The sequence below is a fragment of the Cygnus olor genome, chromosome 19 (genome assembly GCF_009769625.2).
Source record: "Cygnus olor isolate bCygOlo1 chromosome 19, bCygOlo1.pri.v2, whole genome shotgun sequence".
Classification (NCBI taxonomy): Eukaryota; Metazoa; Chordata; class Aves; order Anseriformes; family Anatidae; genus Cygnus; species Cygnus olor.
The window spans coordinates 5,785,991-5,799,014 of record NC_049187.1 but is presented as its reverse complement, the minus strand read 5'-3'; the positions used below and the strand labels follow the sequence as shown (position 1 = coordinate 5,799,014).

General features: G+C 41.6%; 1 protein-coding gene across 1 annotated transcript in view; it reads right to left on the bottom strand.

Annotated features, from left to right (window-relative positions):
- Positions 1–13,024, bottom strand: part of SPTAN1 (spectrin alpha, non-erythrocytic 1) — a 51,077-nt gene that overhangs the window by 36,938 nt on the left and 1,115 nt on the right. Inside the window, 4 exon segments of the mRNA XM_040532020.1 lie at positions 615–761; positions 1,879–2,019; positions 4,352–4,477; positions 5,102–5,341. Of these exon segments, the coding sequence (XP_040387954.1) occupies positions 615–761; positions 1,879–2,019; positions 4,352–4,477; positions 5,102–5,338 (651 nt within the window). The 5' untranslated portion in view covers positions 5,339–5,341.

Here is a 13,024-nt window from a genome sequence, read left to right as displayed (position 1 = left end):
ACAAAGGAAAAATGCTATTTCCATGTATTCCGGGGCTTTATATCCGTTGACAAAACCTCAAAACACCACTGTTTTCCAAGAAATCAATTTACAATTACTGTAGTTTCCACATGAGCTCTCAGTTGAATAGTTTTCCTAAAGCATCACCGTGTAAACATTCAATATTCTTGCAGTAGTCTAAGTTTCCCTATGAACTAATTAGTCAACAGGGAAGAGGGCTGTAAACAATATCTGTTTTTTCCTGGAATGCAGTACTGTGCTGTCTCCACCCTTGCTCAAGCTCCAGATGACATACTAAAAGAGAAGATATGTAAAACTTGGTTGCCAAAGGGAAACACCTTTAAACTCAAATGTTACAATGTGTCTTACAAATCACTACTCTCCACATTTTCATGAACCTTCTCAGCGGAGGCAGTTATTCCGACTGTCCAGCAGAAGAATGCATAATCAAATGATAGCCACTCAAGGTTAAAATAGCCATGTCTCCAACACATACATAGTAAAACTATAAATGTCTCCTACCAAACTGGCAGGAGGGAAGCAAGTTGCAGACAAAGCTTGCTGTGTTATGCCAGGCTTGCCAGGAGAGATTTTCAACACACATGAATGTTTACCTGGATAAGTTTGCCAGCAAACTGGTTCACTTCATTTACTCTTTCCTCATGAGCTGCAAGGTCTGTCTGGAACTCTTCAAACTTCTTTTGCAAAACCTCAACATGCTCTAAGTCCTGGCCAAGCTCTTCTGAGGTAACTATTGCTTCCTAGCGCGATAGGGAAAAAAAAAAAAAAGTATATTTCAGTATAACCTATGAGAAATCATGACCAGAAATCAGAAAGCAAATTGTGCTAATTTGGAATAGGCCAAGGACAGCTACAATCGCCGTGTTTAAAATCAGATGTAAAACTACAAAATTTCTTCCTTCAAAACAAAAATACCTCCCACCCCACATCTTTACATTAGAACATCCAGGATCACTATGCGTTAATTTCCAAGTCATTAAATATAACCAATTCCATTATCACAGGTTCTCTGTTCTGTGTGTGCTGATCCCTACTACAACAACCCAAATTACTGAAACAAAATACACATGGAAAAAAACATACTTTTATGACAACAAAATAATTGGCTGTGCAGTGACTAGAATTTGTTTACATTTTTAGATTATTTACGGGCTTTTGCTATAGGCTTCTCATGCAAGATTTCTTAATGAAAATTGCATTGTCAGATTCTGTAACAGTTACGCAAGGTTTAATGATTGAACCCACAGTGACACAAAATACCAAACTATCATTAAGAAAACCCAGATGATCGTTTTGTGGCTTTTCTTGATATTGTGGTTTGTGGTCTGTTTCCTCAGAGTTCAAAGAATCAAAAGCCAACAGTTCTCTTGTAGCAAATGGTCTTACAATGCGCATCTAAAGACATTCCAATCATAAGAAATTATGTACATAAAGCTTGCTGGCATGCAGCTTGCTGGTTAGGCTGGCCACTTTCTATAATAAATCATTGAGAATATTAATAACAAAAATTTGCCTTTACATGTTGAAGATTTCCCTTACAGGAAACTTGAATTTGATTGTTATGATAATTATGAAGGTCTTCTTAAAGCAAAGAAGAGACCTGATTATGTTTAGCTATGCTCTCCAACATGCAGGCTTCCTCTCTTACTCTAGTACCTTTTTTTAGTGGCTGCAAAAGAACACTGGTTTGCAGATGTACTACTTATACAATATAAATAAACTAAATAAAATGTGTTGGTGCCTTTAAAAGCTTTCTTTGGCTACCTGAACTCCAGCAACTATATGTTGATAGAAAATTTCCATACAAATGCATCAGATTTTCCATCAAGAACACAGAAAACACAGGTAATAATATACCTTGTCATTGATCCAGTCCAAGACATCTTCACATTCCCGTAAGTACTGCACCAGCTTTTGTGCTTGCAACAGTTTGACTCCCTTCTCTCTCATTTTTTCCAATAGTAATTCCCATAGCCGGTGCAGCTCCTGCAGCCGAGTCTAGAACAATAAGATGCTGATATTAAAATCCTGTAGCAGATGAGATTAAATTTATTCCCTTCTGGTTCTTAAAATAAGATTTTTTTTCCCCAAAGTTTTATGTTCCTAAATCTCACATTAGACAAAGGGTGGAAAAACCTCATTAAGTTTTCATCTCGAGTAATTAGTTTTCAAATGATACAAAATGATAAAACAACACAAAGTTAGAAATTACTGAACTGAGCATTCTTGTTTCAAGTCAAACTTGTGCCACTTTACAGTATTTTCACCGTTTCTCTTAGCACCAGTCAGCTAACATATTTAGCCAACAGTGTTAAGTAATATAATAGTGAAGTGCTAGGAGCAATTACTAGGTTTAATATTGAGTCTTTATGGCTACACTCTGCCTTCCAAAACATTTGGGAGCGACTATATATTTTATAGACAATTAAAAGAAAAACCACACTCCCACACAGGGACACAACTTGCAAAACAGGAAAGTATCTGCTCCACCCAGCATCTCTAACGCTTTGCTCATCTAGATCTGAAACTTGAAAGTCACGCTAGAGAAGCTTTTGAACATCGAGCATGGGTGGATACTTCTTTAATCCACTTAGAAAGTTCAGTTAGGTAGGTCTCAAGGGAAGAAAAAGCCCACACTACTCGATTTCCTAGCACTGCCCCAAAGGATAGTGCAAACTGTCAGCCAAGGAAGAAAGAAGATATTGCAAACAGAAGTTGCACTGCACAGCCAAAAGTTTCACCTACTCGTATGTGGAGCCCAACTTGGGTGGCAGTTACTATTGGGCGCTGTGCAGTCCTGTACGGCGTGAAAGACTGAACCATTAAAAACAAATTATCACTCCAAACAGAACACGAGTAAGAACCGACATTGAGCAGCACAGCTAAGATGCAGCATTATTTAAGGTCACTCATCCAAAAGCATTTTTTTTTTTTTATATTTGCAGTATAGATTATGTGGTCACAATGAGATTTCTAAAATTATAATTACTTTAGAGTGTTTTATTAAATAAAGTATGAAAAAGTATTTCCACTTTCCTTAGTCGCTACTCTCATAATTTCATTATGTGTATGAAAAGGTCTCAGTTAAGTTTTGATAATCACTACAAAAATACCACTGGTGTTTTTCTTTTCAAAAGTTAAACCGGCTCACATCCAAAACATATAAAAGAAGATTATTTAAATAACTCTAAGTACACTTTTTTTTTCACTAAAGAAAAATGCAGACATAGGCAACACCGAAGAAAGTTCACTGAGGCCCAGAAACAGCAGATCTAACAAAATTAGCCCTAGAAAAGAAGTTGCTATACAAAACAAAAATTAGCTTTTACTTGTGGGGTACGTGCACGTATGCACCTGCACACATATACGGGAATAAGAAAACCCTAATAATATCCAGAGAAAAATGAGAATACATAGAAGAAGGAAAAGAGTAGAAGGCAACTCTTAAGGCCTTAAGTTATAATTGTTCAAACTTTTAAAAATAGTGATTATCACTCAAATACTGTCAAGTGTAATCCTGCCTAGTGTGGCGATGAAGATTTTAAAAATGCATGACATTGCATTGCACAGGTTGAGAGATTCGGGAAGAAATTAAAAACAACCACAGATCTCAGGATCTGAAGGAAGCTTACTGCCCGCTACTGCAGAGGCACCTGTCCTACGAGGCTTTCCCTGCTGCACAATCAGGGCAGACAGGCCTCTGTACTTGGAGCTCATACAAAAAGCTGCAGAATGCAAATTCAAAGAGGGTGAGACGTACAGCCAGTACAACTGAAGCACAAGGTTAAGATCACCAGAGACCTGATCTGGGCCAGATCAGACAGAAATTAAGTCTCTGAAGTTTACTGATGAGGTTGTGTGTATTACTTATAGTTATTATTGCAGAAAATTAAAATGTTATATAAGCAAAAAATGCATTTCTTTTTTTAAATCTAAAACTACGCAACATCCCTGACATCAGGCCCTGTGAATTTGCTGCTTCTTGATGGTGTGCCATTTTGGGAACAATCACAAGCATAATTAATCATCTGCCTTGTGACTTTCAATATGTGCTTGAATTTCTGATGATTTTCCTGTCCATGTTCCTGGACTCAATAGGCAGATAGTTCACTTACAATCTGGATCCAAAAAAAGATAAGAGCTTGGTGCTCAACGGAAGAGAGGAATGTCTGTAAAGCTTTTGAGATACAAATTCTCTTGGGATTTCACTAATCAGATTATCTGTAGAATTTTTAAAAGTGTTTTCGAACACAGAGCTATCTGTGCAACCTACAAAAAGTCTTCAAGGAAAAGCCTGTAAAATGGGAAAAAAAATCGTTTTAAAACTCACTCGTATGGTTTCAGATGCAAAGTGGCTTTCATTGATCATCTGATTTCCAGTCTCGTCCAGTTTAACAATGGCCCCTGAATTGGCCTGCACCTCGGCTTCAAAGGCTTGGTGCTTCTGCAGCTTCCCCTGCAAATAGAACATCAAAGAACATGGCTGAGATCTGGTGCACAGCCCTCCCCACATATCCCAGCATCAAAATTTTTAGTGTATTTTGTGCATATTTAGTACTGAAAAACAAACAATAAAATAACACAGTTGAAGTCATAGCTGTACCATATGTTTCATGGGCGGATACAAGCATCCCAAATTTTAGATATTTTGTTATTGTGTTCGCTCTTGTACATCAGAGTGTTCAAACATCTGAGAACCCATCAGCTAGCTCCACCCACACAAGTTAATTTTCTACAAATATCTTTTTTTGTGGAAACAATAAGAATTATTTCACATTTATTTACAGAGCCAAAAAGCCCAACAAATTCTAGGATTAATCCATGCTGGTTTTACACTACAATGCACCGAATAACTTTTTCTACTCTGATTTAGCATATAATCCATTATTAGAAATATTCCAATTATATCAGCAAAGAAACTGGGCTTTTGAAGAACACTTTGCAAGGCTGCATGTATTTGCATCCATCTTTCTTCACCGCTCTCAGATCGAGATACATTTATGCTTTTGTTCTGTCTATTCCAGTTGACCTGGTATGCCCTAATATTAGTCGTAGAACATAAAATGGCAGTAGGACTTGCCTGTAAATTGCTTGGGTCTTTGTAATTTTCATCAGATGCTATCTGGAGTTTCTCTTGGATCCATTTTTCAAGCTCATCTGCATCACGCTGGAAAAACTGGAATCGATAAGAATCTTCAAGTTTTTGGCGCCTGAGAGAAGATAGTTCCTTGAACCTGTGGTAACGGTCCAAAACTTGTTGACGCCTTTCTTGGATGTCTTCTGCTGTTTCCAACACTTTCACACCACTTGGATCCATTTTCTGAAAGCCAAATAAACCTCAGTTAACATTCTGTTTGTATTATAAACCAAAGGTAGGGTAGGAAGAGATCCATGAAAGAAGAACCTGTTTTTTGTGTGTGTTTTTTTTTTTTAATCACACGTGGTTTACTTACAGTCTTACTCTGTGTGTTCAGATATGTACATAAAATATAAATATTATACATACAAATAAGTGAAAACACACTTCTAGCAGAAAATCATACGAAAACAGGATTTACAAAGGCATTTAACATCGACCTGTCTTAGAAAAATATGGCTGCTGTATATCGGCCATCTCAAATTGCGTTATGCAAGCATCCAACACAAATTATAAAATGGGCTTTAAAAATGTGTTTGTGCACACGTGTATATATGTCTGTGTATATATATATACACGTAGATATATAAACGTAAGATGTTTCTTGTACATCTAGTACAATGTGGAAACATTTTATTTAAAATACTGAATATAGATAAATTTAATAATATATATGACTATTCCTTAAAGGACAGGTAACCGGTCCACGTAAGTACACGTATATACATATATACGCATATATTATACATGCATATATATACACGTGTGCAATACATCTACCCCCTGCTCTCTCAGACAATTAAGGAGTTATGAACCCACCCTGCCACTCCCTACACAAGCTTTCAAAAGCCAATACTGAGACTCACACTGCGTTTCGCAGATCTGATGTTGTGAGCAGACAAGGAATTAAAGGAGCACTTTGTATACCTAATGATCCTGCCGACTGCAAACCCTTATGCACAGCTTTACACACTACAATCAGGTATTTTTACCGCAGGCACCAAAGAACTGACTACTGCTCTGCTTTATCTATCTAGGGTTCTATTAAAATTGGGATAACCTTTACTTTTTAATTCCTAAACATTCAAAACGCAATTTGATTTTCAATAAGAAGTGTACGCATTAGGACAGAAGCGTTACACAAATTAAAAAGCAGACTCACTACGGTCACTGGAGTTTGGATACTGAGGCAGTCGTTTGCCAACCCGCTGTGCATATCAAGAAGCTGTTGCAACAAACACTCCGCGCGTGAACAATCGCGCGGTTGATGTCTGGGTGTACAAGTGTTTACACGGATAGCACAGTCAATGCTTTTATTATAAATGTTGTAAGCACCGAACTAAATGGGCTTCCCATCAACGCTATCAAGTAGAAAGAAGCAGCAACGTGTGGAAGCGCACATTGAAAGACACAGGCGAGCTCTAAACTACGCTGTTAGATATTCAATTATGTTATTTAGTCGTTAGCTAGCTGCATGCTTTAATTAGACCCATATCTTGCATAATGCTACGAAAAACCCCACGGGCTGGAACGCTATCTACAGGGCCATGTTTGCTGTTTGGTTTCCAAGCACTCGTAGAGGGCCCATCTGATAGAAGGGAACATATGGGGTCGAGTTCACACGTCCCCAGCTCCCTCCCCGCAGTCCCACCCCGCGCAGGGCAGCGTTTCGGCAGCAGTTGTTACTCCGGTGAACTCTGAGCCCCAACTGCATTGCGGCACTTGAAGGAAGGAAGGAAGGAAGGAAAATTCAGCTTTGTTTTCTCCTCCAGGCCTGCGTGTTTCATTCCTTACTGCCAAAAGGGGCAAGGAAAATACGGTCTGTGGGGGCTGTGCCGTATAAACGCAGTTCATCTGGGTTCATCTGGCAGTGGTACCAATGGCTCCACTTGATCGGGGTATTGGAGTTTTAAAAGACCAGACTCTGAACATAGCTCGAGCTCAACCACAGCTCAGTTTTCCTGGGAAAGCGGCTGTTTCAAGCTCTGCTTCACACTGCCTTCCCCTACAGACAGACAGCAGGCAAGAAAAGACGGTTATTACTAAAAAAAGTTCCTTGCCCGTGCTGCTACATTGTGTTTGAATCTGGCAACTCTTTTATTTTTAACAGAATAGTGTTCAGGAGAAACAAAGTGGCAGACGGGCCAAACACCCCACTGTATCCTATCTCGCCCCTTGTTCTGGGGAAGGGCATTACCAGAAAAAAACAAAACCCCGCTTGGTCTTAGGAACGCCGTGCAGTCAGCTTGTATGCCCGTATTAGAAACAACCCCCACAGGCCAAATTATTTCAAATCGCTTTAAATTATTATTTTAAATGATTAAATTAGATTATTTAAATTAGTAAGTCATTTAAATTATTTAAATTGCTAAACTATTTTACATCAGAAGAAAAAAGGAGGCCTCCTGCACTTTAGCCCGGTAGCTGCTTTGCCTCTCACCACACAAATCATGCAATCGGGCCCATCTTTTTGCTGGAATTGGTTAAAAGAAAGGCTCCCTTTATAACTACAGCAAGTCGAGCTAGTCAATTGTAAAAGAAGTGCTTTGGTCTAGCAATAATAGACTGTTCTTTCCTGCAGCAGATCAGCTGACGTCAGCAAGCGGTCGCGGTGCCAAAACGCGATCAGCAGTCACTGGGGAGCTCTGAACTCCAAAGTCATCGATGCTGCAGAGTGGTGCAGCCTACCTCCGGCGCTTCCAGGCGCGAGCTGCAGCATCCCCCTGGAACACAAAGCCATTCTCCGAGATGTTTCTAAGCCTTTTCGGTTCAACTGCATCACCTGGTTTTTAGCCTAGAGAAGGCCCCGCGGAGACCTTAGGGCAGCTGCCAGTGTTTAAAGGGGGCTGCAGGGAAGCTGGGGAGGGTCTCTGCATCAAGGAGAGGGCCGACAGGACAAGGGGGAACGGCTTTAAGCTACCCAAGGGTTTAGATGAGACACAAGGAAGGAATTCTGCACGGTGAGGGCGGTGGGGAAGCCTGGAAGTACCCGAGGACAGGGCTCTGGGCAGAGTACATGGGGGGAGAGGGGTCTGGTGGGAGACCCGTGAGCTGCCCCCGGCCCAGGACACACTGCGAAGCCACGCTCTGAAAGGCTCGGCCTTCCTCCAAGACACACGGCTGCCCTCCCAGCAGCACGGCCATCGAGAAGCGACAGCTTACCCTCGGCCGCGGGGGCACGCGCAGCCTGTCCCAGAGCAGACACGGCCCCACCCTGCCGCCGGGCGCAGCCTGCGCCGGGCCGATAAGCCCGGGTAGAGCCCGAGCCCCGGGTGCCATGGGGAGGCCGGGCCCGGGGCTGCTGCTGGCCTCCTGCCTCCACACCAGCAGGGCCTCGCTGCGCGGGGCTGTCTGACACCCTGCGCTCATGCTGCAGGAGCAAGTTTGGAAAGCTGCTCAGCGCTCACGTCTCGCCAAAGGGCGATCAGAAATGCTTCGGTGCGCTGTTGCAGTGGTGTTTTTCAAAAAAAAGAAAAAAGTCTGAGTAGATTGAAGCCAAAATCTGAAGAAGGCAGACCGGTAACAACCGGACTGACTGCTCTCACCCTTGAAGCTCAGACGATTAGCCTTCCCCAAGCCGTACAAATTGCCCGCTGAAACGCGGACGGAGATACACAGCTGCGGCTATCGGCAGCCACCGCAGTGCAACAGCGGTGATGTCAGCAACATCATTCACGGTGGGCAAACAGCGGCGGTGAGGAGGGTTAGACAGGAATTAGAGCGATGCCAGCAGGGCAGACATAGAAGTGATGTCAGCATTTCCCCCACCAAAACATCGGGAGGACGTTTCGGGGATTTAAAAAGTCAAATGTGACACGCATCGAGCACTGTACAGTAGATTTTGGCGGATTTTTAAAAACAATTACATGAGGCTTAAAGAATTAAACCACTCTGCCTGAAAAGCAATCAGATATCTGTATATAAAGATCGCTATCTGAAGATGTAGTAAAATAATGACTTTCTGGTAAGACAAGTCCTGATGCGTTACCCGCATTCAGCACCCGTCCCTGGTGAGCCTGCAGTGAGCGCTTTGCTTTCCCTGCCCAAACACTCCCTGCTCCCAGGCATTTCTGGGCTCCTCGCACACTTCTGGGCTCCTCGCTGCCTCCTGTCACCGGAGCCGCCAGCCCTGCGATCGGCCACTCCCTCCCTGCTGGGAGGGGAACGGATTGCTCATCTCTTTTCTCGAAGCGAAGGAATGCGAATCCTAATCTTGGAAGCGAAAATAACCTTCGTGAGGAAAGGACGGAGGGGAAAAAGCAGGACGCGCTTCTCTCATTTGCATTTGTTCTGCAGGCAGCTCCCTCAAACGAAGGAAGGTAAGAAGCAGGCCGCTAGGTACACCTCGGACAAAACCACCGTGACTGTTTGATTTAGTGCTAGATCAGTTTGTGCGAGTACTGCAGGTGAATAAAGGAGCTTCTGGAAGTACCTACTGGCTGCTGCTGCTGCTAAGAAGGGAGCTGCAGAAGCATTTCGCGCTATGAAAGTAACCGGAGGACGTCCTGTCATACACCCTATCCTGCAGATTTGCAATGCTACTGAAAGAAAATGAATGCACACTCGTTTGGTTTGTTATGAATTTAAACCTACAATAAAGAAATGTCAAGGGGATACGTGCAGCAGAACCCTACGTCCCCCCACTCCTGGCTGCCATCACAGGTCTCCTAAAGACTACAAAGCCCAAGGCAGAAAATCGAGTGCCTCGGTACAAAAAGGGAGATGTGCTGAAGTCGGTGTTTAATTCCTCAGACTCCTGGAGACCAACCGCAGTGCAGCTGAAATCCTCACATGCCCCAAAATTTGAGTTTGCATTACAGGGACGTACGAACTGCGGCATTTAAACAAAGGTACAAATCACAATTGAACTGAAGCAGGTTGCAAACCCGGTGATCGAGGCCGATTAGAGGCTTTGTGCACAGCCTTAACTGTGTACTTCTGAAGCCTGGAAGTCGATTACAGACCTGCTCTTTTAGGCATTCAGTCTTAACATTTTCATTCCACTATTCAAATAAGAGCAGCTAAATCAGAGAAGCTGCATTAGAGACAGCCGAACCGCCTGTCTGAATTTGGTGCCTTTATGTTCGAGGTGTTTGGGTTTGGCTTTGTTTTCCATGTCAGACCTCTGACGAAACCATGCAGGGCTGGCTAGGACTGCGTGCTGCTCCCAGGCTCCTCGGAAAGCAAATCACCTTGACTGCATTGCAGAAACGCAGAGCTTACAGGTAATGGGATATTATATAATTTATCCAGCATTTTCTATTCCTAGTTAGCATCTTTTCTTTATAATTTTAATTGTAGCATGTTTGCTATCATTTCCAGATAAAACCTCGTTGCTTGTGTTACCCGGGTGAAGTCTGAGCTTGGTCCACACATCCTATTTATTTCACCATCACTGAACTGAGAATGGCATACACGAGCGGTTAGAGCACAGGATGGGGGTTATAAATCTGTGCAGGTGGGTGGAACGGGAACCGAAGCTAACTTTAAATGTTCTGCAATGTAAATCTTATCGTGGCTGATTTTTAGATGTTACAACTAAAAAGATATTGCTCAAGAACTCTTTAAAAGAGAAAGCTCTTAGAAAATTAATCCACACCAACAGCCTGAACGTGTTGAATGTTCAGACACCATGAAATGTTCACACACCATGCGTTACACAAAGAAGTTAGAAAATTCAGAGTGTTAAAGGAAAGTCAGATCGGACTGAACACTGGAGTACAAATAAAGCGTATGCTATATAGGACAAACTCCCAGATAAATGGCTTTTTGTTACAAACAGGTCATTGCAATAAAGGCAGGCAAGTGTGGCAATGACACTTCATGCATTACGTGAAAATACCTGGACTTTGACTTTACGAAACGATGACAACATGATGGAGGAATGCAGAGTCTGAAAGGGAGGGGGAAATCGAGATAACATTCAGCTAACTACAACTGGAAGGACATAGCTCAACGCATTTTTTTTTCTCTCCAAAATGCATATTCCGTCACAGCACGCATTCCATACTTTCCTTTTGGTTCCTTGCCACATAACACAACTTGGCATTATTGTTACGCAAGCTATTGCAAGTAACAGACCTCCCCATGCAAAAAGGTTACAATTATCAGCAGGAAAACTTAATTACTTTGGTATGTGCTAACCTTTCCAGTTAATTAAAAAAGCAAACAAACAACAAAAAAACCTGTAACAATCTGAAGGTCAAAACAGAAAGTAAAGGAAGTTATCTGGACTTGGCAAATGACTCTTCTTGCTACACAGTAATCAAACAGGGTGGCTTAATTTAAAGACAAACTCAGTGAGAAGGTTTTGAATATATATATATATATCTACAAAGATGTTTACTTTCAACTGCTACAGTAAAAAGGAAATGTAGCAGCTGCAACAGAAGGTATTCTTCGAGATGTCTCGTCACATAGCTGTTAGGTGTACCTAATCCACTAAATATTTAGCTGAAAACTTCCTGCATCCCCTAACTCTTGTTTTCCCCATGAGCGCACTGCAATCCCTGAAGCAGTTCATGGACAACCACGGTTCTGTGTCTGTGCTTGCTGAGGCTGCCGCATATCTCTCCTGGCATTTGCATAGCTTAACGTGTATCAGTTGCAGCAGAGAGAAGGCAGCTTGCCACCCCATTTGATCCACGGTCAGCAATGGGAACATAATGCTGGACGACGCTTGGCAATCCCCATCGACAGCATCTGCAGTCTGCTCCACCCCATTTTTCTGCTGCCTACACTTCAGGGACAAATGGAAAAACCAAACTCCCACACTATACTAACATGGAGTGGGGAAAAGGGAGGAATTCATATCATTTCCTCTGATACCGGGGAAACAACTAGTTCCCCTCAAAAAGCAATGTATTTGTGAATAAAACAATGGAACCCCTTAAATATATTAAGTACATAAGAAGGAGACAACGATACTAAGGTATTTGCTTTAAATTACTAGGGTTAGTTATAAATGTAGTAGTTGAGAAACAGGGGTATCACACCAGGAGGTAACACCCTGTCTTAAAGAGATGCATGGCTTCTGTGCAAAGGAAAAACATGTAAAGAAGGCTGAAAAGACAGTCTTTGACATTTGGTATTTGTTATTACATTTTTTTTAAATTAAAAATACAATAAATACGTTTAACTTCATCTACTATGGATCTCATAGAAGCATAACCTCTAAATCTGATTGAAAAACAACAGAAATTCAATTTAAATCCAACCTGTCCAGATGTACTTTTCTTCCCCCCAGTATGAATGGAAATAAATTACTTCATGTGAACAATGTAACCTGCTATCCTGGTTCAAGTATTTTCCACAGCTTAACAGTTCCAGTACTACAGTTACAGATCCTGCACACAAAGCAGCAGAAAACATCCTATTTTCTAACCTTTTGTTCCTTACCTATAAATCGTGCAGAGCAAATAATGACAAATGAAGATTTCATGGAAGGACGGAGTGCTAGTTGCATTTAAATGCACAAAAAAAGCCACGCAACGTGATTTAATATTTGTTTTGAAAAAATCTGAATCCCTGACCAAGGCCTTTCAGAGAATAGTCTTTGGAATCTTCTGGCACTTCTCTCCAAACAAAACACCAAAAGAAAATAGATTATTTTTTTTTTCCAGAAAGATACAGAACCATTCCAGGCCTTTTTTTTTTTTTTTTCCCCTCCTGTTCATTTGCCATCTCCAGACAACTGCTGTTCAGAGCCTATTTAAATATGTATGAAAGACTGCTGAATTGTCACGTACATTTCACACTGGAACACGTACTAAAAATCCTAAACAGCCGACATGGACCTGCCAGAAAAACGATAAATGCAATAAATGCTTGTGCTTTCCCTTAAATACCAGGGCAGCTGATTACCTC